The 26790-nt window shown below is 44.7% G+C and overlaps 1 protein-coding gene across 1 annotated transcript in view; it reads right to left on the reverse strand.

Moving 5' to 3' along the window:
* CREB3L2 (cAMP responsive element binding protein 3 like 2) overlaps positions 1-20922 on the reverse strand; it is a 119660-nt gene extending 98738 nt beyond the window's left edge. The window contains exon 1 of the mRNA XM_049641927.1: positions 20398-20922. Within this exon, the coding sequence (XP_049497884.1) occupies positions 20398-20499 (102 nt within the window). The 5' untranslated portion in view covers positions 20500-20922. The remainder of the gene's footprint in view (positions 1-20397) is intronic.
* Between the last annotated feature and the right edge of the window lie 5868 nt (positions 20923-26790).

The following is a 26790-nucleotide window of genomic DNA, read 5'->3' on the forward strand; positions in this document are numbered from 1 at the left end:
AACAAACCTCTTGGGGACACATAATACTTACAGGAGTTCAGAAAAAGGAATGACAAATAGTGGTTATGAGAAGAATCTTGGTATAACCCACAAGGCGTCTAATCAAATAACTAGCAGCAATTTCAGAAAAGCCTGGATATTAATTTCATGTTGAAGACAACAAACAGATAGACAGAAAATCAATCATATGCAGCAACACCAATAAACCTTGTTGTTTAAGAAATGTAGAAGCAGTATCCCACAGTGCCTTTTAATTTGCACTTAATACTTTAGAATCAGGGAGCACTCTTAACATTTTCTAAATTGATTCCACATAAAAAAAATATCATTTAATCCTCATACCAACCCCGTGAGATCAATGGGTATTATCATTCCACTTTACAAATGAAGCAAATGAGGCCAAGATAAATAAAATTAAGTCAGAGACTACTGAGCTCCACGAACCCAGAATGTAATTACCTGACTTCTAGCCACATTTTTGTAATCCAAAAACACTTTACAGAAAAACTGCAATCAAGGTCAGATAGAACAAGCTCTCTTAAAACAGACTGAGCAATGGAAAAGATGAGCTTGAAAAGCAGTCAGGACAAAGCAAATAAAATGTGATCAACTCAACATGAAGGCTGATGGTCCAAGAAGGAGCTAATGGTCAGCCCTGATGCTATATGAAGGTTAGTAAGTCAGGTCACATTGTTTTCGAATGGCAGGGAATAGGCAAAGAATGTAGTAGGACATTGGTCAGGCTTTGACACTGGGGAGCAGGAAGCCGAATGACCCAATCCACTGCTATTCCCACTAAATGATGAGGAATGACAGGAGATGAGGCTGTTCGAGGAGGGCAGCAGAGGTGATAACACCTGAGGCAGGGGCTGGATCCCCACGAGTCTGTGCTTCCCCAAATCGTGGCCCATTGCGATGCTGGGCGCAGAGCACTGCTCGAGAAAGATGTGTGGAAATGGAGACGTGGATGACAATCTCAGAGACACGTGCATTCATTTGACCAAGTGCCTGTGAGGGCCTAGAGAGAGCAGAAAAATGAGGAGAAAGGTGCTAGTAGGAGGTTACTGAGAGCTCAGAAGTCATGTGCCAAAACTGAAGAGTCACGAGTAGTAACTGATGCTACTCTGGGAAGAAGGAAAGTCAAAATAGTTGTGTCTTAAGTGCAACATCTGAGGAACTGGCAGCGTCTGCCTGGAATGCCCTATTAAGAAGGGCTAGGGTCAAGTGTGAGCTCAGAAGGGAGAAGAGGAGGGCCCAAAAGCAGATGTCTGCTGCAGGTGAGGAGGGGGCAAGGGCACCACAGGTGCTGTGCACCCATCATCTCTGATCCAGTCATCCCAGCTCTAGCATGCTTTCTTTATTATCGGGAAACTTCAGCTTTTTAGTTTTACTCTCCTACTTCTACCCCAGGGTTAGGACAGGGCAAACTCTGCCAGGGTAGACTAGGCAAAGTGCCATGAGCTCAAGCCATCAGGCCAAGATATCCCAAAGCATGGGTTGCAGCCCGTCCCACTGGACCTTAATTTCAGAACAGGATTGCTGCCCTGTAGGGCTGACCCCCAAGGGCTTCATGGGGGGGCCAAGTCAGTTTCTTGGGCTCCATCTAGCTTGACCTGGCATCAGCACTTGGTGCACTGTGGCAGGGTTGGGGTCCATCAGCCTGACAGGAAGGGCAGCAGGACACCTTGCCAGGGGTTCTCAAATGTTAATGCACATGGGAATCAGCTGAGGAACTGATTATCATCCAAAAAGTCTGGAGTAGGAGCTGAGACTGTGATCAGGGACAAACTCCCCCACGGGGCTCATACTATCAGTCCATGGACACACTTGGAGTAGCGAAGCTACAATTGTAGAAGCTACAATTCTCAACCCTTATTTCGTTTTGGAATCACTAGGGAAGCTATTAAAATTTCCTGCTGCCCAAGCCTCACCCAAGAACCAACTGGACCAGAATCTCTTGGGCTGGCACCCACACATCAATATTTTTTAGGCAGTCAGGTAATTATCACACGTAGCCAAGATCCAAAACCATTGCTCTAGGCCATGGGATGGTCACAGCTGGAGCTTCACAGTTCCAAGGTGTTCATCCGGCCTGAAGCAACTAGGGGTTGGGATCAGCCACAGAGGTGATCAGAGGCCTAGTTAAGGTCTCGATCTGGTGGGCCACACCCCTAGGCCTGGACAAACACAACTGGGGAAAGGGTGGGAAGGTTTGCCGGTGCCCAGGGCTTCCCCCATGCATCACAGACACCTGTAAATAGCAAACCTAGATCCAGATTCCCAACCAGTGGACCAGGCTCCTAAAATACATAACTGGCTCATCAATGTTTGCTCCAGAACTGGTAGAGCTACAGGCTAGAAGTCCCCAGTATTTCAAGTGTGGGGGAGGGAGACAAGAAAGGCAAAACAGGGAAGAAGTTTTCCACTGCCTACCAAAACAATTCCTCATTGCTATGTAAGAGTGACTAACTCTTCCTGTAAGCTACTCCTGCTCTTTATACATTAGCACAGCTACTCCACAATGTGAACCCTTCTGAATCCCTAGCCGATCCATACATTTGGAAAGTCAATTCTGCAGTTTCCAAGCCCCCCCACCCCGCAAAGACCCTTAATGATGCATAGCATTATTGTGACCACCTCCAGAATGCCATCATCAGCTGAGGCCCACAAGTCCTTGCAACGAGGCAGAAGAATCTAATAACAGATTCCAAACTCTGAGCTCAGGTCCTCACGCTGTCAGGACTGAGCAAAGCTCTAAAAACTGTGGCAGAGTCAGAGCACAGTCAAGAGAAGAAGGGAAGGGACTAGGTGAGAAGAAGAAAGGAGGAGAGCAAAGGACACAAGAATGGAAAAAGAGGGACAGGAAGGAGACAAGAAGAGGAGGCCTGGGTGGGGAAAGGGGAAATGGAACCCAGGAAAAGGTCTCCACTCTTTCAGGGACTGTGCCCAGGTCAGCAGGGAGCCAGCCCTAGGCTAAACCCAGATTCTAGGAAGGTCTGCGCTTTTAAAATGTCTTATGTTTACCACATTTCAAAAGTGATTTCAGTGGCTTAAAGGAAACATATAATATTAGGTCAAATAAAATTCAACATGGATGGAGAGAAGTCGTGATGTGGGAGGACCAGGAAGCAGACGAGAAAAACTTAAGGGCAAGCTGGCTTCAGCACTGGATGTTATGAACGAGTACATGAGGCAGAGCCCTCCATTTATGGTCAGAAAAGACAGCTTCAACTTTTGTCTGCTTTGAGTCATTATCTTGAGAGTACTATGAAATGTCTTTAATAAGTAAGATTTGGTTTTTGCATATGATGTAAACTGCTCGTTTTGTAATGAATCCTCCAAAAAACCCAAAAAAGTTGAGGGGGTGGACTTTGTTTCCAAGAAAACAAAAAGGTTAGGTTTCAGAGACAAAGTGCTGATTGCAGGTGAAGCTCCCCTTAGTGCTTGGGGAGGTAAGGTCACCTGTCAGCGGTCAGGGTCTGATTAGCATACAGCAGCAGCAAGAGGGAGCAGGGCTTCCCTGGAACATTCTGGGGGATGGACAGCAGCACGGCAGCGGTTCTGGGCCATGCCTACAGGATGCTGGCGGTGGGCACCGCTGTGCACAGACCTGATCCCTCCCAGCCTCCACTTTAGAAGTATAATCTCCAGGAAACTAGCTCTTGACATTTCCAGGGTCAAAAACAACTTTAGAAAATGTGATAAAAAATGCACACTTGCACTGCACCTCCATATCCTGGAGACCATTCCAGGAGGTTCCCAGACCCATTGGAGTCATGGACCCAGCTTAACAACTGCACTCCACAGGGGTTCACCCCTCACAGGCTTCTTCTGGCAGGAAGCACAATGGCCTGTTCACCACCAGTTGTCATTTGGGAGCCTCATGAAACTCCAGTGAACCCCCAGTGATATGGACTGAATGCGTCACCCCAAAATCCCTATGCTGATGTCCTAACCCCAATGTGATGATATTTGGAGGCAGGGCCTTTGGGGGGTCATTCGGGCTAGATGAGGTCGTAAGCGTGGGATCCCCATGATGGGATTAATGCTCTATGAGGAAGAGACGCCAGAGCTCTGTCTCCAGCCTGTGAGGACACAATGTAAAGAAAGCCAGGAAGAGGGCCCTCACGGGGCAGAATTTGCTGATCCCTTGATCTTGGACTTCTCAGCCTCCAAACTGAAACAAAGAAACAAACGTCCATTGTTTGAGCCACACAGTCTATATAGTATTTTGTGACGGCAGCCCGAGCCAAGACACCTAGCACTCTCCATGCCAAACACCGTCCACCTGTTCCACCTTGGGCATAAGAGCCTGAGACGCCGGTCCCCTCATTTTTGCCTCTTCGGCCAAATGGCCCTGAGGTAAGGGTGGAGAACGCCCTCCAGAGCACTACCAGGCACACGGGTCCAGCACTAAGGAGACTGGCTGGGCCCCCAAAGAAGTGGGCCTCTTCACAGCCCCCTCACATTCCGGGCACAGGAGAAGTAAGGGCAGAAATGAAATGTCAGGGCCACCAGGCAGTCCTCAGACATGGGGGGAGGGAAGAAGAGAATTGGAATGGAAAGCTCAAAGGGAAAGCTGGTGCAGGGCTAGTGGTCTTTTAGACACGTTCCAATAAATCTGGCTAACTTCACACACTCCCTCTGCAAGGAATCCATACACAGCATCACCTCCAGGCCGCGCTTCTAGAGAACACACACCAGGCTTCAGGCTTGCATTATTAAATGGCTCCAGCCAGGCAAAGCTGCTCACTCTGAAACCACTGTTTTGATACATCATTGCTCTCCACCAAATAATAGACCTTTACAAATCCCTGCTCAGAGCCAATTCCTCCAAGCTGCCTTTCTGGCCCGGCTGCTCGGTCTGCCATGGATTTCCTTCGTTGTTCGCCCGAGTCTCTGCTCTGTCTCACACATGTGATTGTTCTGGCGGCCTTGCTAGGCTTTGCTCCTCACGGCAGGGCTGAGGTTTCTATTTTCTTGTGATCATTCCAGGAGGCCAAATTCCAGGTTCCGTCCTCCGAGGCACCCAGTAATTTCTGCTGGCCAGCTGCTTTTCCTGAGAAAGCATAATCAGACCTTTTGATTCCCAAATGCAAACCGCCTGTGTCTCTGCCGCTCTCTTCCCTGGTGAAAGGGACTTCACAGCCCATTCACATTCTGGGCACAGTTTACGCATCGGGGGTGAGCAGCTCAGACCAGGAGCGCCGAAAAGCACAACTGGGGTTTCTGGCATACTGAGCAGAAGTAGAAGGAAATAAAGCAGTTCCCTCATCTGTGTCGTGAAGGGGTTGCGCTCAGCAACATCGAGGGTCCCTAGGAGATCTAGGATCCTACAAATTTGGGGCAGAAGTTATTTTGTAATGAGGCAGACGCTGCTGCTTGGCCACTCAATACCCATCCTGCCCTCCCTCCTCACCATCAGACACGCCAATCTCGTTCGGAGTAGCCAGGGATCCGGCTAAACCACTCACCTTCCTGGACCCTCTCTAGCAGTGAGGGATGGCCAGGGAAACCTAACAGGGATTCCGCTGGTACTCCAGAGCAGATCTTGGCTTTTTCTAATATAGGTACTACCCCCTTCTGCTCTGCCCTCTCACTTTCTTCCCGTCAGGGAGGCCGATGTTACGCTGGAGGTGACACAGTCATCTTGCGGTCACGAGGCAATGCCCATGAGGGCAAAGGTCTACCCGCGAAAAATGGCAGGCTGAATAGGAGAGACCATCCCGGTACCCGCTGGCACTGTTCAGCCATGACACCAGCCCTGGAGAGCCTAGCTCAGGACCTCTTGCTTCGTAAAGCTAAGTAGAGCATCACATGGTTAAATTCGTGTATTCTGAAGCCAAGTGACATACATGGTTCCAATCCTGAAACTTTTGTTCCTGGTTTTTTTTTTTTTTCCTAGAAGCCAATTTGGCACAGGTAATAGTTTCTCAAAGGGCAATGAGGAAAAATAAAATCTATCTACCAGGATATTTTTCTTTTGGTTGGAAAACACCAAAGAACAAACTTGTCATGAAACTTGTCTGCATTTCACGAAAAACCAGTGAAGGGCTAACCAGTCTCCCCATCTGCCAGCTGCTTCGCCGTAATGCGGCTCCTTGGAGAAGAACCATCAGGTGACTCCTTCAAGTTTGTTAACTTCTAGAGCTAAGGATTTTCTCTCATTGGCATTTAGCCCCATGACCAGCAATTTGTTGTTGTTGTTGTTGTTGAAAATAAAAATGTATGACTTCCAGAGAGGGTGGAGGTTCCAGAGAGGGCACAGGTTTCTAGCGGCTCTCTCCCAAAGCCCTACTGATATTGCCAAAATAATAACAAGGCATTATGGGAGTGGGTCCATTCACATGGCACAATCTCTGGGGAACTTCTGTTGGATAGGAGGCTGGCTGGTCCAGATCAAAGGAAGGCAGAGAAGACCCACTTAGAACCTGCTTCCCAAGAAGGTAGACTCAGGGAAGGTTCTCTCGCTCAACTCTCCTTACATCAACTACTTTGGAAGGTCAAAGGCTGAATGCAGTCAGGCCATGGGTCAGAAAGACAGCCTGTGGCTTCAATGCCAGTTGCTACAACTTATCAACAGCATTCAAAGTCGCTCTGCTGGGAAGGCCCAGGGGACAAGCAGAGCCCTCCAGACTTCTCCCTGATGCCACGGTAGGGCCCCACGGGGCTGCCCTATGCCATGCTTACTGTTCTCGTCCACTCTCGCGCTAATGGATTCCTCAGTATGTCACAGTCAGCCCCAGAAACGTTTTTCGTATTAGAAAAGCAATGTAAATGATCTCAATGTTGTCACAGACAGTTGTTTCACGGGGTGGCAGGGACAGGGAATGGGCCAGCTCTCTCTTGCCTTCCTTCCTGTGACTTGAAGAATGTTAACACCTGCTACCAACCCACTCCTCAAAACCTCCAAAGAAGTTCAGTTCTGCAGAAGCAGGTGCCTGAAAAACTGAAGTGTGAATTTAGTCATGCAAATCAAGGCCAGGAGTTCAGCCTACAAATAGTCAGGTAGCAACTAAAAAAACAAAACAACAAAAAAACCAAAACAACAACAACAAAAAACTTTAAGGTTTCCTTCCCTCTAAATGTCTGGCCACAATCAGGCCACATTAGGGTGAAGGTGGTCTTATTACTTCCAGTTATAAGATAAATTAAGTTCTGGGGATGTAACGTACAACATAAGGACCATAGTTAACAACATTGTATGATATATTTAAAAGTTGCTAAGAGAGCAGAGCTTAAAAGTTCTCATCACAGGGAAAAGAATCCGTAACTAGGTGAGGTGATAGGTGTGAATTAAACTTATCGTGGTGATCACTTTGCAACATATACACATATCAAATCATTATGCTGTACACTTTAAACTTATACAAGACTGTTATATGTTAATTGTATCTCAACAGACCTGGAGTAAATAAATAAATAAATAAATAAAACAATTAGGTCACCTCCAAGAGGCTTTATTCTGTCTACTAATTTTTTTCCCCTGAAGTTTAGAATTCAGCAAGGGGTTTCTTCCTATGCATCCCTGAAATTACTGGAGTAAAAAAACAAAACAAAACAAAAAAAAAAACTGGAGCGCGGGACCCTATTATCTCCTAAGCAGGGCCCATGCACCACCCACAGAGACACTTTGGTCACATCATGGCACTCATCCTCTTTCGTGGCCTTGTGAAACAGCCTCAGAAGGGTACCCAGGGTAGGGAACGCTAGCACCACACTGTGAGCCCCAATCAGCACGTATTTTTTTTTTAACATTTGCTTACTGTTGAGAGACAGAGAGAGCAGAGGAGGGGCAGAGAGAGAGGGAGACGCAGAATCTGAAGCAGGCTCCAGGCTCTGAGCTGTCAGCACAGAGCCCGACGCGGGGCTCGAACTCACGAACCGCGAGATCATGACCGGAGCCGAAGTCGGATGCTTAACCGACCGAGCCATCCGGGTGTCCCCAGTCAGCAAGTATTTTATTGACTACCTATGTTGTGCTCAGCACAACGAGTGGGCCAAAGGAGTGCCTCAAGCAGAGGCTGGAGCTGACAGAGGCCCTGGGCCGTGATCGGCCTCACCCACTGCTCTGGTGCACCCGGCAGAGAACATCATGGTCTACGAGTGCCATGCCAACAAGGCTTGGAAGCACTGAACACATAATTGCTTGTTGGTGAAAAGGTTTATGAAGTCTGTGCTGACTCCATATCTCTGCTTTTTCTACTGCCCCCCCTGCTGAGTTGTTGAGCCATCAGCGGACAATGGGATGTTCAGAGCCCCACACCAGACCCAGGAAGGGCAGGAATAAGAAAGCTGCACATACCGACCCAGCCACCCCACCTCTTAGCTGGGCCAGGCTGAATTTCAGTTGCCTCCTATCAGTGTGCATTTAAATCAAAAGGAAACGCTGGGTTTCGACCTACCTCATGTTCCTACTATGTAAACACAGCTGAAACACCAAATGGCTTTCTGGCTGCTATTTTTCTGCTCGTCTTTCTCATCACACACGAAAACGTCCACGGTGACAAGGGCTGGGGGTGGTGGGCACCTTCAGTCAGAACATGATGTCCTGGAGCCCAAGCAGTGGGGGGCAGCTTTGTCGGCACCTGGGCTGGGTCCTGGCCTCCTCTGCCTCAGCCCAGGGCGCCAGGCCTTCCAGCTGCTTCCAAATGTGGGTCATGGGCTGCAGAGAGCCCTGGAAAGAAAACTTGCAAATCCAGAGCAGAACCAGAAAAACAACTCCTGGCAGGGCCTCAGAGCCGAATACCATCTCGGGGTAGGAAGTTAAAAGTCATAGCTACAGAGATGGGATTAGGGTGCTTTGGTCATGAAAAAACATGGTATTTCCCCCCTCGATCCCAACTCCTTTCCAAAGGAAAGGAGTGCCTATGCCACTTGTAAATGGAAGGTTGGGGAAGGGGACATACCATATCTTAACCGAAATTCTGCTGAAATCTCTACGGCTGCTCCTAAATTGAAGTTTTTATTAAAATAAAACAAAAAACCGCCCCCCCCCCCCCACCGGACACACACACCTATTTAAGGCTCTTGTGAGCTATTTAGCTTCTTGGACTAAAAAGAAAGCCTCTCTGTGACTAATTAAAAAAAAAAAAAAAGTTAAAATCAAAAGCTGCCTCAGGTAACCCCAGCTGATGAATCTTGACTCCCCATTCCAAACTTCGTAGCAGCGGGATGCGGACACCGTGGTAGAGGTTGTGCACAGTGCCGGGAGGGTAGGGGGTGCGCGGGAACTCGTCATACATGCTGCTCAATTTTACTGTGAACCTAAAACTATTTTAAAAAATTAAGTCTATTTTGTTTCAAGTGTATTTCTTTATTTTGAGAGAGAGCGAGAGAGAGCGTACCCATTCGTAGGGGAGGGGCAAAGAGAGAGGGAGACAGAATATCCCAAGCAGGTGCTGCACAGGCAGCGTAGAGCCCCGCTTGGGGCTTGAATTCTTGAACCTTTGAGATCGTGACCTGAGCAGAAATCAAGAGTTGGATGCTTAACTCACTGAGCCACCCAGGCCCCTTAAGTCTACTGTTTTTACGTTTGTAACGTAGGTTCTTCACAGGACATTCTGTTACTGAAAGAATGGGATAAGAAGCCAGCAAACAAGATGACTAGGAAACAACCTAGGCAGCCAAGAGACCACTCAACCCACAGTGCAGCTGAAACTTGGGGTGGTTCCTAAGCTTCCTCACAGGTGTCTGCTCTGCTCAGGGCTGAGAAGGGCCACCTGCTTCCTCCCTGGGGGAAGTGGAATTGTCCCTCCTCCCCATCCCCTCCTCTTCTCGCCCTCCTGTGGGCCCTCAGTCCTGGCTGCCCAGCTCCTCCTCCCATGCCTGTTGCTCATCTCCCAGGAGGCTGAGGGCTACACAAGCACAGCAGAGAACAAAGGTAGAAGTCAGCCGCAGCACGCAGGGGACATGCAGGGGGCATGGAGGGGGCAGGGAGGTGGCTGCAGGGTGTCCCACAAGAGTCCCCTGTGTAGGTCCCGAAACCCAGGAACTGCTTGTAGCTGCACATTTTCTTTGAAGCTGCATCATTTATTTTACCGTTCCTTCCACTGGCAAACCCTCAGGCTCATGTTCTTATAGCAAAACCATTTGTCCTCGCCTACTATCATATCATACAAAAATGGGGCCAATTAGGTTCTCTGCTTGTTGAATAGAGTTGATGTTATCTGTAATCAAACCCATCTTTGGCAATCAGTGGGGTCTACCCTATACTTCCTTCGTGGGACGAGTCAGAAGAAATAAAGCAAAGCCTCACATCTTACAGGCATTTGGTAAATCCCAACACTCTTACACAGGTATTAAGAGTCCAGAGACCAGCCTTCTGCATGCTCCAAGGCCATAAATGACACATGCACAAAGGGACACACGCATAAACTCCTGGTTGCCAGCCAGAAGGACATCCAGGGACAGATGGACTCAGCCTGGAGAAAAGAATGAAGAAAGTACCTTCATAAAAGTGCATGGGCACTGTGACAGTCTCCAAGGCCAATTTTAAGGATTGTTTTAGGCTTCTGTAAAAACAAAGGAAAGAAAGAGGCAGCCTTGCGTACATTACCCACTGTGCATATTTACTCCTAGGTGCTGTCCGTCTGTCTTCCACTCCTGCCTGGAAACCAGGCCCCTACCCGCTAAGCACAATGCCACATAGCATGCCACGGGCTCAGACCACAGGGAGGCCGCCATGGCCCTGAGACACAGGCACTGCGCTCAGCTGCCATGCACACAGTCCTTGGAGTCAGCTGCAGTGCACGCTCAGTCTTTATTTATCTTAACCACTCTGTAGCAATTCTCTCTTCTCTTGGATCCTGTGATGGGATTTTCCTGGATTTTCTCCACATTTTCCTATCGGCTCTTTCTGAGTTCCATCTGCAGATTCCTCTTCCCTGGCCAACCCTTCTAGGGCCCCCAGGGCTCCATCCTTAGCTTTTCTCTTACTTGTCACTCTCATTTGACCTCCCTGGACCAGCTTCTGTGGGCTATTGGCCTCAGTGATCCCCACTAGACTTGCAACATCCAAGTCTACACCTTCAGTCCAGACTTTTCTCCAGAACTCTAAATCCAAGTTCCCAAAGGCCTTTTCCGAATGTTCCATGGACACATTAGAATCAATGTTTGAAAGGGAACTCATTATTTTCCCCACCGAACGAGTTCCTCCACTAAATATCCCCTTTCCAGGTCACTGGAAGCCCCGCCAACTCAGTCTGCCACTTCAGAAAACAGGAGGTCTCCCATATCCCCCTCACGGTCCCTCACGGTCCCCATGTCTCCCGGTCTGGCTCCCAGCCCTTGCTTGCATTCATGTGCTCGTCCCAGTCGGGTCCAAGGCCCTCACGGTGTCTTGTTCGACCTCACGGCTGAAATAGGCAGCCACAGATCATCTCACCACCATTAATTCTACCCTCCAATCCATCCTTCGTAACCACTAGGGTTTCCTTTCGACAACATACTTCTGCTCCTGCCCCTCTCTTGTTCAAAGCCCTAACAGCCTCCTACCTTCCTGCCCACAAAAGAAAGGCCAAATGGTTAAGCAGGCATGTAGACCTTTTATGATCTTGTCATATACCCCAACACTCTCCGCAGGGCACCTACTCTCAAAGTACATAAAACTACTTGGGATTCCTAGAATCAACCATGACATTTTGCACATTCCTACTCTATACTTGCTGTTCCCACTGCCTAAAGAACTCCTGTTTTATACGTCAGGACCCACTGTAAATCTCACCTGCTCTGTGAGGTGTTCCCAAACTCTTCGTGTTCTCTGCGCTCCAGAAATACTTTGAATGCAGCTCTAACGCAAAATGTACACCAGATATTTAATGACTTGTTTATACATCTTCCTTCCCACTCTACTGGGAGGGCCACAAGGTCACAAATGTAATATCCTCCTGCCTCGAACACGCACAGGTTTAGAAAAGCAGTTCATTAAGTTCCTCAAATTGGAGGAAGGACCGACTGTGAGAGATGTTTCCCCAGGATGCGTGGACAGGAAGCCATGGGAAGGAAGGAGTTAATATTTGAACCTTTACAATGTTATGATTGGTAACCTTGGATTTAAATTTCTGCTTAACACAATTGGCCAGTGAGAAAGCATTTTCATCACAAATCCTTATTTCCTCCAAGTTTTCTAAAAACATCACCCTATCAGTTTGAATCCTGCAGGCTCTTTCTCAGCCAAAAGGAATTTCCCTTTAAACAAAAACTATTCAGACATTTCCAAGATATGAAATGTTAAAAACCAGGATTTTCCACTCAGACAACTAGGAAACTGTTTATGGATTTTTTTCCCTCCAGACTCCTCTTATTTGCCAAGAAGTCTGAAGAAGATTTTTTTTTCTGATGTTAAAAAAATGTTTCCTACCTCTGTGCCTCTCTGTTTTTCCATTCTTTATTTTGTCTGGGATTTACTGAAGCAAGATTTTAAGTCAGAAAACAGAGGCTACAAAATGCAGCATGACATCTGCCAATTAGCTGCCCCAATTATACAAGGAATCAACTAAATCTACTTACTGGTGTTTTAAATCATTTTTTAAAGCTGAGAGCCTTGCAAGGGTAGGAGCATGATATCCAGCATAGAACTACGGGGTTTAAAAAAACTCTCTGGGACCACGCGATACAAATGCAGCATTTTACAGCTGGATAAACTGAGACCCAGAATGTCAAGTAAACTTGTTACAAAATGAATTCACACAAGATGCCTTATGAGCCAAGGAAGAACTCTCTTCCAAGAGACACTGTCTATACTTTTAACAAGAAGCAGGCATAGAAATTTGGGTGGCTCAGAGTACCCCATCTCAACTCTTTAAAAAAGATAAATAAATAAATAAATAAATAACACCTCAAAGCTTTTCAGTAATGTCAGCAAAATCTATATAAATAAATTACTCCACAATACAGCAGTTCAAAGGCAGACAGTTCAACATGAGGCAATTGTAACTGAGATTGACAGCAGTTATACACAACAGAGGAATACATGGTACATGATTCTAAGAGGTTATGTCTGATTTTTGCACTGACCTTCCACACAGTCCTAGAAAAAATCAGACATACCACCCCAGAACACCACAAAGTGTTTCCCAATCTGAAGAATAAGCACGAGCCCACCCAAAACACAGCCTCCATGTGATGGGTGACACTGACTCTAGAAACAACTGTGTCCCAGTAATGACCTGTGAGCTTCTCATGCATCTATACGCAGGAGAGCTGAGTCAGTAAAGATTCCCTGAGATAAATGGGATGTAGTACTAAGGGGGTTCAAAGTGTCCCCAACTCTTAGAGTAATGCATCATGAAGATTCAAGGATTACCCAGCCACAGCTCTTCCGTAGCCAATGAGGGCCCGGAAGAATCTTGGGTTATATCAAAGAGCTCCCACTTTCCATCAAGAGACAAGTAATAGATATGAAAATCTGAGAACCAGCTGTATCGAAGGTGACAGAGGAGCCCAGGAGAGCGTACAGAAAGAAGGTACCAACTGCTCACATTTAACAGGTAGTAAGGAAGCCAGGGAAGAAGGAAAAGCTAAGCCCACTAGACTGTCACGGAAGCCAAAAGCAAGAATGAGTTAGGAGATGACCTTGTGGTCAATGCTGCCAAGTTACTTCCATGAGGCCTAGCAGGTAAGGACAGAGAACAGACTGGATTTAGCAGCTAGACAGAAGTTGGACGATCTTCTAGCAACAGTAGGAACCAGAACAGACAGGGTGCGGAAGTAAGCAGAAAGTAAGGAAATGGAGACTGTAGCTATTGCCCACTTGTTTGAGAAAACCTGGCAGTAAACAAGGGAGAAAAAAATGAGCACGAAGGAGCAACAGCAGAGACGTATGTTTACAGCAGAAGGTAGAAGGACAGGAAATGAAGATGTGTGAGAGAGAATAATTACAGGCCCCCGTGCTTCCCGAATGATGTCAGACTCCTGAGGTGAGGACCTCTCTTCCCCAGATTAGGGGAGAGAGTGGAAAAGCCTATCTATCAGGGCCAGGCAGTGACATGGGAAGAAACCGTGACCCAAAGAGGTGAGGTAACTTGTGGAAGGTCACTAGAGAACCAATGGCCCTTAACACCAAATCTGCCTGGCTCAAAAGCCCACCCTTTCCACAATGCTGCCTGCAATGCCACTCTAGTGGAAACTGGGACTGTTAGACAGCCATCCACACTCCCACCTTGTTCCCTAAACTATACAAGAAAAGTTATTGATGCCAAATGACCCATGTTGCTTTCCACTAAATGTTCAGGTTTGCAGAAGCATTTACACGAATTCAGAGTTTTAAAAATATATTAACAAAAGAGGTCAAGGCCACCAAGCGTATCATTTCTCTAAGACTGCCTCACTCCACTTAATTATGTATCTCTGAGCATCCTGCACTTGGCTAAGCATCATGGGATGACAGCAGAGCCAAAGTCATGTCCCCTGTCCTCAAGGAGCTTGTGTTTCAGCTGAGCAAATCTCTTCAGTGCTCAAGGCCTCAGATTCTCTGTAGACAATACAGGCCATTGCCTCCTATGCGCCTCACAGATGACCTATGTGATCGATTCAGGGAAAATCGAGGTCAATTAGAACTTTATTTGGAAGAGACGAAGAGCATGTGATGAGCAGGGAGGAAGAGGAATAGGTTCAAGGGTGACCCAAAGATCATGGGTCTCATCATTTTCTTTCAATCCTGACTCTGCAGGGGCAGGGAACATGAACACTCCCTTCATTCATAAAAGCACTCACTTGGACAATTCAGACATCCTACAACGGTAGGCTCAAAACCCTACTAAGGGCCCAACCAAGGCCTAGGGCCATTTGCCCCAAGTCAGTCAGCAGACAGGTCTGAGCCATGCCAGACTGAGGCAGGAAGTTCAAGATGCCAACAGGCACACATGGGCTTGTCAATATTTGAATAGCTATAAACAACTGAGAATACAGCTTCTTTGAACACTGACATTCGGCTTTCCACCTGCTGATCAGAGGTTGTGTGGCCCTCGAATGAAACAAGTCATTCTTGTCTTGCATGATAAGCATGATCATGGACTTAGTTACCTCCAGTCCTGATATTTGACCCTGATGCAGACAGTTCAGATAATATAGTTAATTCTAGTTAACGAGTTGGGACACAGTGGCACACTCTCCCAGATATCCTTTGTGTGTATTTTGGAGAGGCTATTCCTGTCTCTATGGTCTTCCTTCATTGGGTGCTATTAGCACAGCTAAATAACATCCTTAGAGCTTTGCAAGCGGCACAGTACTTGGTTCGATATTTTATTCCCAAGGCTAATTATTGTAGATTTTAAACATGTTCCATTTGCTAGCCCACCTCTGTGAGGAAAACAGCCATTGGTCAAACAAACCCACTAAAGAAAGGACTGCCAACTCAGACTATTTTCCTAAGGATCACTACAATGGTCATGCTGATTGAGCCTCCAATCGCTTCTCAATCCCCAAATGACTGATCTGAGCCAATCATGTAAATCCCTTTCCAGCCATTGGTTTTACGATGGTCAAGTGACCCAATCCTTGCCAACGAAACTCAAAGTAAAATCAGCTGATAGGCTTCTGAAAAAAGTTTCTTCCATCCTAAAAAGGGACACAGGAAGATACAACCTCTCTTTTTCCTTTGGACATTTGTCATTTTGAATCGAACACCCGAAATTCATATGGGAATGAGTTGCTTCCTGGTTGCATCCAACCTGAAGGTGAAATCTGCACATAGATGGATGGCACTTAGGACCACAATGATACCAAGGAGTCGCCAAATGAGCCAAACAAGGAGCCATACTTCTAGGACTCTTACAACATGACATAATAATTTACTTATTGTATAAGCAATCTGAATCAGTTTTCAGTTAGTTACAGCTGCAAACTTTATAATTATTAATCAATTATTAATCTACATACAATATCTCGTATCTCTTGTAAGAGCAAATTCACATCAGACCTCCCTGCTTCCATAGAATACTATTACTCAGGGGTCTTTCAAGAAAGAGGGCAAGTACATGGGGTGGCTCAGTGGGTTGAGCGTCTGATTTGGGCTCAGGTCATCGACTCGCGGTTTGTGGATTTGAGCCCCACGTTGGGCTCTGTGCCGACAGCTTGGAGCCTGGAGCCTGCTTTGGATTCTGTGTCTCCCTCTCTCTCTGCCCCTCCCCTGCTCATGCTCTGTCTCTCTCTGTCTCTCAAAAATAAATAAGTGTTAAAAAAAAATTAAAGAAAGAGGGCAAGTACAAAACTCAGCCTCACCGTCTCATCCTTCAGGGCTGTGCCTGAATTCCCCATCCCCAACCTGTTTTATCACTATGAGAACAATTTCAGAGACAATAATATAATGGGTCAAAGAAATTTCACCAAGCCAATGAAAATCCGTTAAATTGTAGATAAATTAGCAACACATGTACCCGGTTGCCCTATGAATAAGGGCCATATATATGGAACAGTGGAAGAATAGTGAAAGTTCCCTCTATTCCCCAAATATTCCTCCTGTACAACCTGGATATTGCTTTAAGTTCTCCATTTACAGATTCACCCTTTTGAGCTGAAGTAATTGTAAACACCCATTTAGGGGGTCATATGTTATGCCTTACTAATATTTAAATTTTTAGTATAAGTTCATCAAATCTTTCATGAGAGCAAAATTTAAGAGGAGGGGTTAGAAACAGAACACCATTACAGTGAGTCCTTAGGGTCTAAGAAGGGAGGAAAACCTGAAAACAAAGGTAAAGAATGGTGAAGTGAGGGCCTTGAAGACAAAGTATGTTTGCTTTGCAATTCTACGTGAACTCACCAGTTATCATTCAGTTTGTGGAGATCAGGTGATAAGTAATGAATGATATTCTCAAGCCACAGGGACCCAGGTTCCCCCTCAGGACCTGGCCACAGGCCAACAATAGGAGTTATCTCCAAGGTGGAACATCAGCCCAAAAGCTCCAATATCCCATTGGAGCCACATCAGTTGCTGGGCCAGCTAGGAGGAAGGGGAAACCACCAGCCTGTGAGATCAGCCAACTCCATCCCGGCACTCAGGGATAGAAGAGGAAGCCAGATGGCCTTCACATCCGGACACCAGGCAGGTTGAACATTCCCTTAACTCTCTACCTCCCACTGTCTGGAATCAGTCGTTTTATTTTAAGAACCAACGAGATATAAAATTTTAGTGCATAACCACTGAAGAACCTTACAAAGTACTGGATTTACGTGAATTGCATTGAAAACAAGCAGAACATCTGTCATTATCTTTGCCAAGACTTCGTAGTTCCCATCGTATAATTTTTTACAAAGATTAAAATCATTGCAAAAATTGAAAAAAAAATCCCTATTTTCCAGATTGTTAAACCGAGATATAAGAAAGGTAACAAGATCATAAAATTTATCACACCCAAACCCACTATTAATCCTCCACCCTGAGAGCCCCTTTCCACCAAGCATTCCTGCCTCCTCTCTTCACCCAAGGCTCCACTGACTTGAGAGGTGTTGAGCTTTAATGAAGCACCAGATCCCCTCTGCCCCTATGGAGACTCAGGCTAAAATTACCTCTAGTCCAGTTTTACATGGTGCCTGTAAGCTTTAGTTCTTCATTTTCTAAATACACTCAGGAGGTAAAAATTAGAACAGTACAAAAGGGATAGTATGCAAGTAACCCCCTCTCCCCTGTTCCCTCCCTTGACCTCCAGTCCCCAGGTCCCCTTGCCAGAAACAATAATCTATTTCTTGAGCATCCTTCTGAATTTAAACTGTATATATATAATATAAAGTTTACAGCCTGTTTTGCTCTTTGAATTACAACATCCCACAGTGAATTTCCAGAAATGTAATTTGCACAGAATCTTAGAGGAACACAACATACGTATTAGAAATGCCCAACACCCAGGCAGGTTTTGGGGGAAAGGAACAAGTTTTCTCACAATGATTTCAAACCGTAAGAGACATACTTCTCGTTTTTTAGATCCACCTTTTCTGAGCCCACGTTTAGCCTGTACACACTCTTGAAGAAACAGTGTTCATAAAAGCACTAGTGACTGGCCCAAAATAATATTTTGTCATCTGTAAGGGAACAATTTTTTACGCTTCAAGAGGAAGCCCAAAGCTGTAACAACTCAGGATTGAATGAGCAAGTCCATATTCGGTCTATCCGTGCACTTCATTATTTTGTAGACTTTGAACCTGTCGCCCTCCAAGCCTTTGTCCTTCTGAGCCAAGAAGTCTTCTTTACAATAACCAAATGAGAAAAACATTGCTCCCTGATGGCTCACAGAAGGCGCCAGAGACGTTAACCACTCCAGCCTCAAGCAATGTGAACCTTCTATGTTTTTAAAATCGGGTAGGTGACAGGTTTGCTAAAACAGGGCATTAGCAATCATGCGTGTGGGAACTAAATCCCTATTTAGACCTGGAGGTCAGGCCATTCCACATTTTGGACGAACAGTAATAATAACCAGTTCTGCAACTGGATACCCAACAGAGTTTAAGAAACAGATGGGAAAGTTATCTATTTTCAAATCTCTGCCAAACTCCCCTTAGTTTAGAAGGAATATAATCCAGTCATCTGTGCTACTAAATCCAATACCTCTTTCAACACTAATTCATACACACAGGGGCAAGGACTTGTAGCAATGATGAGTGGCATTTTGTATGAGTGAGCTGCCCAGAAGAGACATATATCCCTAAGTATTAGAGCTAAAAGTCGTTAAAAGAATAAATAAAACTAGAAAAATTAATAAATAAAATAAAATAAAATTGGAAGAAAAATAATCACACATCACTGCTTCATCACCGTGACATAGAAAAGCTGAGCCCTTAATACCAAAAGGAATGTTAAGGTCTCTACCCCTGAAACTGTGCATAAAGATCTTAATTAGAGCCGGTCCAAACTGTCCCATCTGGAGTTCATGTCAAGTCACAGGTAGCATTTCAAATCCTGGCCTGTGATCTCACAAATGCAAGTCACGGGCTGAAAGGGAACGCATACGCCTGGACATAATTCATCCCACCAGCTGAAAGACAACCCCAAAACTGTGGCATTACAGCCGCTGGATGAGACATGCTCACAGTATGTGTTAGAACAAAAGGCAAGAACTGCCTCTCTGCAAATGGCTAACACCTGGAGCACCCAATTATCAGAAGATACTCGAAGGCCAATGTGCTGTAAGTTCTGCACTGACAACAGGAAGCACATCTGGGCCACCGAGCCAAAGGCAACCCACGTGGTCTCCTCGGGGGGGAAAAAAGGCTCAGTGAGCAAAACCCAGATCACGCTACACATCTGGCTTTTGCCCCAGCATGAACTGCCTCTCCTTCTCAGCCCGGCACTCTGCATTTTTTTCAACAAGCCATTCTCCGCCACTGCCCCACCACAAACGCTTTGGTGGGAATCACAGGGAGGCCCTCATCCCTTTTCCCAAAATAACGTCAGCCAGAGGCAAAGGCCAAGGAGGTGGAGCCTGAGGCCATTTTGCAAAAGTTTCAAATATCCTGGCACCCACCCCCTTAAAAGAAATCATGAAGGGGAGACAGGCAAGCTTCTCATTTTCTCATTAGTGTTGTCTCTCTGCCTCTCTCTCTCTCTCATTACAAACGTCTGCATTTAAAAAACACAAAAAAAAACCCCAAAGGGATCTCACATAAAATCATATTAACATTGCTGGCTGTGGGAAAACAAATTTCATTTTGCAAATTTAAGAACCAAAGATTTGAAATGGAAACTTTCAGAAAATGTGCAGTGTTCTGTGACATTTCGATCCCCAAAAGGGGTCCTGGAGGCATAAGGCTGAACAAAGAACTGGTGAGCTGTCCCACCTTCTCCAAAGCTTTTTTGAAATACGCAGCTGCCTCAGATTTTCCAGACTCTGCTGATCTTTCCTCTGAAGAGAGAGGAAGCAGACTTCTTGGCTGTACAGTTCAAGAAACCAAATAAAGTAGTCTCCCTCCTAAAGTCAAAGGGGCCTTTCCAACACACACACACACGTACTTACAGGAATATAACCAAGAAAGTAAAGAAAGAGAGAATATGACAGCGAAAGAAAGAAAATGCCTCTTTGTTTAGTTTTTTTAAAAACCTTCCCACAAAATTAATAGCAAACTAAACAGTGGCATATTATTCTCCAGTACCTCCCCCTTCTGCTTTACAGTTCTTCCAGCGAGAGCAAATGACATTACAGATGTGAAAAAGGCTCGGGGGGTGGGGGGTACAAATTGCTAAAGAAATACAAACTGTCATTACTATTATTGAAACTTTAAAAGGGCCAGCTGCCCGCGTCTATCTGTTCAGACAGAAAAACCACACCTCTCCCTAGATCTCTTCACTCTGGGCATACCTGCCTCTTCCCAGATACTTCCTTCCCAGGTCCCCGTCCCCAGCTGTTCCTTTGATGACCACACCTCCCCCTTGCAAGGCGCCCCTTCCCCACCCCGCCGAGTCCTCACCGTGTGGTACATGAGAGCCTCGGTTTCCCCAGGCTCTGACAGCTCGCTCAGCTTGCGGTCCCACTGCAGGACGCTCTGCTCCCCGCTCTCCAGCACCTCCATGCTGGTCCGAGGGACGCTGGGCCGAGGATGCTGAGGGCAGGAGGGGAGCGGGCAGGGCCGCGGCAGAGGGTGAGGTCCGGCTCCGCAGGGGGTGTGTGCGTGTGTGCGTGTGTGCGCCTGGGCGCGTGTGGCTTATGCACTTGGAACGGAAAACGTTCTCTGCCTGAGAGAGAACTGCCAAGGGTTCCCGTCCTATGTCCTCGGAAATTTGAGAATCGTCGGGGAGAGACAGGCTGCCCAGGTATCTGGCTGAAGGCTGAAGGGGTTAAAGCTGGGCGCGCATCCAAAATAAAGGCAGGAGATCAGCTCTCATCCTAAGAAAATCCCTTCGCAGTAAGCCCACTTTCCACTACTGCTCCAGACACAAACTTTGAGACTCCCCAGAGCTTCTCAGTTGGGCTCCAGGATCCAGCTCTGACTCCACCTCCACCTAGGGCAGTGACCAGTCGGATACTCACTTCGTCCGCTCTACCCAATCAGAAGTCTGGCTTTCCGCCCTGTCCCGCCTTTAAGGCTGGGCAGCGGGAAGTCTCTGCCCAGACTTTGGAATGTGGGCGGAGACCGCCTTTGACGTCACCAGGGAACTCCTTCTGCCAGGGCGCAACCAGCCACAGCTCTCTAAGGCAGCGGGCCAATGGAGTGCTTGAATCCGGGAGTGATGGACTGGCATTGTAGCCAATGACAAATGGGGGCCTAGGAGGAACAGCCAATCAAATAGCGACAAGAATACATTTTACAAAAGGGGGAGGGCGAACTCAGTACCTTCGCTTAGAATACCGAGAAGTTAGCGCGCGCTCCTGGAAAAAGAGAGCTGCTGCGTGGGCCGATTTATATATTGTCTTAAGTATTTCATATGCTGTCTTAAATATCTATATACGGTCTTAAATATTTTCTTAATATAGATTAGGTCATTTGAGTCTGGATTGTTTAAAAAATGAGTTACATATTATACACAAACATAAATATTCCCCATTGTGCACGAGTTTGTATTAGCTTAGTTCTAGCAAATTGTCATCGCCTGTTCAAATTTTCAGCCCCCTTTCTGCTATGCTCTTCTCCTGACATGTTGTTTTTAGGGGCTTCACTTATTTTTTGCTTTCAATTCACCCTACAGACTATTGATAAGAGCCAATGGCTTGCTTCTCCAGGTCCTGAAGATCAAGGAGCTAAAGACCTGGAATTCATAGAGCCTTTTATCTCTGTGGAAGAGTCAGGCAAACAAAACAAAACAAACATATAAAAAAAAAATAAGGCCATAATATAATTTCAGAAAGTAGTAACTGCTACAAAGAAAAATAAAAGCAAGGTAAGAGGATGGGGCAGTTCGATGCTATTTTAGATAGCCGTCAGTGTTCTTTCTGGGAAAGTGACATTTGAGCACAGACCTGAAGGAAAGGAGGTTTGAGGAGGAGCTGGTATTTTGCTGACAGAGAAGCCAGTTTCTGCAGCAAGATTTTCCTCAGTGACTGATGAGAGAGGAGGCCTGAGAGATGGGCAGGGTCCAGATCACCAACCTGCCTAGATTAGGGAAGAGAGAGCCTATTCTAGTATTTTCTCCCAACACTGTGATTTTTCTTCCTCTTTTTAGACTCCTCCTTTTAAGGAAACAAAGTCATTGAAAAGATAGTTTGTTCATTTTGTTTTTGGTATTTTTAATTGGTTTTTTCATTTTAAATATGAAGAGGTCTGCCAACTGTCTCTAGAAGTTTCTCACAATAGCACATTCAGGTATTAGGGAGTACTTCCTCCTCTCCTTTGCAAGCATTTCTTGGTGAGTGGGGTCAGTCAAAGGTCTTGGAACTCTGTGTTGTCTTTAAGCAGCAGATTGTCATGTAAACTATTCCATTTGTCCGGTCCTATCTCCTGGGACTTTTGAGAATATTTTAATACTTGAATAGAAATTCTAGCTTATGGGCATACACCTTCTTTGTGTAATAGTTTTCTCGTTTTTCCCTTCGTCCTTGATTCATTAAAAAAATTTTTTTTTAATGTTTATTTATGTTTGAGAGACAGAGAGAGACAGAGTGTGAGCAGGTGAGGGGCAGAGAGAGGGAGACACAGAATCTGAAGCAGGCTCCAGGCTCCAAGCTGTCAGCACAGAGTCCAACGTGGGGCTCGAATTCACGAACTGTGAGATCATGACCTGAGTGAAGTCGGACGCTTAACCAACTGAGCCACCCAGGTGCCCCAATTCTCATTTTTAAATCTGCTACCTCCTTCCCCACATCCTCTTAGCATACCACTCAACATGAGTAAGAAGGAAACATGTACATCCTCCTTAATGGTGGAATACAAATATTTATCTGTCAAATATTGCTGCTTGTGACAGAATCAGCCTCTGGTTATGCCCCATGTAGTAGGCAGCTTCTTGGCTCCGATTATTCTGCTTCTTGGTATTTATATCCTTGTGTAATTCCCTGCCCTTGAGTGTGGGCTGGACTTCCTTGAAACAAATAGAATATGGCAAAAGTAATGGCTTCCAAGAAAGATTCTGACTGCCCACTTGCTTTGTACTCTCTTCCTCTCTTGCTAGCTTGCTCCAAGGAAAGCCAGCTGCCATGCTGGGAGCTGCCCAGTGGAGAAGCCCACATGGCAAGGAACCGAGGGAGGCGTCCAGCCGGTAGCCAGCAAGGAACTGAATCGCTGAGTCCCATAACCCTTGAGCAACCACATCCTGCTAATAACCATGCGAGTGACTTTGGGAGCAGTTCCTCCCCCAAGTTGAACCCAGAGATGACTACAGCATTATGAGAGACTCTGAACCAGAGGACTGGGCTAAGCTGCAGATTCCAGACCCACGGACACGAGAGGTAATACACATATGTTGTTTTTAAGCCACTATGTTTTTCTTCATGAAATAAGTAATATAATAATTGGTACCCTAAAGGTTTGATGAAATTTACCTGTACTCCAAAAATAATGTCACAATCCCTAATGGTGATTTTTTCCCAGCCCTCCTTGTTTCATGTTTCCTCATATTTCTTGTTCTGCACTTGGGTTTTGTGTCTGTCTCTTTCCCTCTCATTCTTGGGATTTAGCAATTGAGTTGACTTCCCCCTTCCTCCCCCCAGTTTCTCTGGCATCCTTAAAAAGTAGCAGTAGTTACTCCTGTGTCTTTTTCTTTTTCTTTTCTTTCTTTGTTTTTTTTTTGGGGGGGGATAGAATTGACATAAAACATTACATTAACTCATGAGTTTCAGGTACACAACATAATGACTTGGTATTTGCATATATTACAAAAAGATCATCACAATGTGTAGTTATAGTCAACATGATGCACATTATATTCTCTGGACTTCTTTATTTTATAACCAGGGAATTTATACCTTTTGACCCACTTCACCCATTATGCCCCACCCCCCATCTCCAATCTGTTCTCTGTATCTGTACATTCAGGGGTTTTTTTTGTTTTTGTTTTTATATCTCACATATAAGTGAGATCATACAGGATTTGTCTTTCTTCCTGACTGACTTCACTTAACGCCCTCAAAGTCCATCCATGTTGCTGGAAATGGCAAGATTTCCTTCTTTTTAATGGATGAATAATATTCCATTGTGTATTTATACCACATTTTCTAAATCCATTCATTCACTGATGGACACTTAGGTTGCTTTTGTGTCTTGCTATTGTACATAATGCTGCAATGATCATGGGGCTGCAGATATCTTTTCTAGTTCGTGGTTTTATTTCCTTCAGATGAATACCCAGAAGTGGAATTGCTGGGCCATATGATAGGTGTATTTTTAATTTTTTGAGGAACCTCCATACTGTTTTCCACATTGGCTGCACCAATTTACATTCCCACCAACACTACACAGGGGTTCCCTTTTCTGCACAGCCTCACCAACACTTACTGTTTCTTATCTTTTTTCTAATAGCCATTCTAACATGTGTGAGGTGATATCTTATAGTGGTTTTTATTTGCCCTTCTTTATTTTCCCTGATGATTAGTGATGTCAAACACATTTTTATGTAACTGCTGACCATCTGTATGTCTTTGGAAAGATCTCTATTCAGATCCTCTGCCCATTTTTTAGTTGGATTATTTGTTGTTATGCTGTTGAGTTATATGAGTTCTCGATATATTTTGGATATTAACCCCATATCAGATATATGATTTGCAAATATTTAATGCCATTTGGTAGGTTGCCTTTTCATTCTGAGGATGGTTTCCTTTGCTGCACAGAAGCTTTTTGGTGTGATATAGCGCCACTTAGTTATTACTTTTGCCTTCATTGCCTTTGCTTTTGGTGTCAAATCCAAAAAATTATTGCCAATACCAATGTCAAGGAGCTTACCACCTTTGTTTTCTTCTAGGATTTTTCAGGTTTCAGGTCTTACATTCAAGTTTTTATTCCCTTTTGAGTTCATTCTTGGGTATGGTTTAAGATAGTGGTTTTGTTTTGGGGTGCCTGGGTGGTTCAGTCGGTTAAGCGTCCAACTTTGGCTCAGGTCATGATCTCACCGTTCACGAGTTTGAGCCCCGTGTCGGCCTTGGTGCTGACAGCTCAGAGCCTGGAGCCTGCTTTGGATTCTGTGTCTCCCTCTCTCTGTGCCCCTCCCTTGCTCTCTCTCTAGTGCGCAAAAATAAACATTAAAAAAAATTGTGGTTTTGTTTCATTCTTTTGCATGTGGCTGCCCAGTTTTCATATCATCATTTATCCAAGAGACTGTCATTTCCCTTTGTATATTCTTGGTTCCTTTGTTATAAATTAATTGACTATATATGCATGGATTTCTTTCTGGGATCTCTATCTCGTTGCATTGATCTATCTGTCTGTTTATATGCCAATACCCATACTCTTTTGATTACTATAGTTTTGTAAGACAGTTTGAAATTGGGAAGCATGATGCCTCCAGGTTGTTCTGCTTTCTCAAAATTGCTTTGTCTGTACTGGGATTGTTTGTTCTGTTTCTGTGAAAAGTGTCATTAGAATTTTGACAGGGATTACACTGAATCTGTAGACTACTTTGGATAATGTGGACATTTTAACAATATTAATTCTCCCAATCATGAAACAAGAAATATCTTTCCATTTATTTGTATTTTTATTAATTTCTTTCATCAGTGTCTTATAGTTTTCAGTTACAGGTCTTTCACCTCCTTGGTTAAATTTATTCCTAGGTAGTTAATCCCATTTGATGCAATTGCAAATGGAATTGTTTTTTAAATTTCTCTTTCTGATAGTTCATTATTAGTGTATAAAAATGCAACAGATTTTTGTATGTGGATTTTTGTATCCTGCAACTATATTGAATTTTTTTATTAGTTCTAACAGTTTTTTGGTGAAGTCTTTAGGGTCTTCTATATATAATATTGTGTCACCTACAAATGGTGACAGTTTTACTTCTTCCTTTCTTATCTGGATGCCTTTTATTTCTTTTTCTTGCCTAATTGTTCTGGCTAGGACTTCCAGTACAATTTGGATAAAAGTGGTAAGAATGGACTTCCTTGTCTTGTTCCTGATCATAGAGGAAAATCTTTCAGCTTTTCCCCATTGAGTATGATGTTGGCTGTGGGTTTGTCATATACAGACTTTATTATGTTGAGATATGTTGCCTTTATACCTACTTTGTGGAGGGTTTTTATTAAATGGATGTTGAATTTTAGCAAATGCTCTTTCTGCATCTACTGAGATGATCATAAGATTTTTATCCTTCATTTTGTTAATGTGACGTATCACATTAATTTGTGGATATTGAACCATCCTTGCATCCCTGGAATAAATTCCACCTGATTATGGTGTATCATCCTTTTAATGTATCGTTGGATTTGGCTTGCTAATATTTTGTAGAAAAGTTTTGCATATACATTTATTAGGGATGTAATTTTCTTTTCTTTTTTTTTTTCTCTTTCTTTCTTTCTTTCTTTCTTTCTTTCTTTTTTTTCTTTCTTTTTTTTTGTTGTTGTTGTTGTTGTTGTGTCCTTATCTGGTTTTGGAATCAAGGTAATGCTGGCTTCATAAAATGAGTTTGTAAGTATTCCCTCCTCTTCTATTCTTTTGGAAAAGCCTGGGAAGAGTTGGTATTAATTTTTCTTTAAATGTTTGGTAGAATTCAGCAATGAAGCCATCTGGTCCTGGACTTTTGTTTGTTGGGAGGTTTTTGATAACTGATTCAATTGCTTTACTAGTAATTTGTTCACATTTTCTCTTTCTTCATGATTCAGTCTTGGTAGGTTGTATGTTTCTATGAACTTATCCATTTCTTCTAGATTTTCCAATTTGTTGGCATATAACTGTTCACAGCAGTCTCTTATGATCCTTTGTATTCCTGTGATATCAGTTGTA

Source organism: Panthera uncia, chromosome A2 (genome assembly GCF_023721935.1).
Source record: "Panthera uncia isolate 11264 chromosome A2, Puncia_PCG_1.0, whole genome shotgun sequence".
NCBI lineage: Eukaryota > Metazoa > Chordata > Mammalia > Carnivora > Felidae > Panthera > Panthera uncia.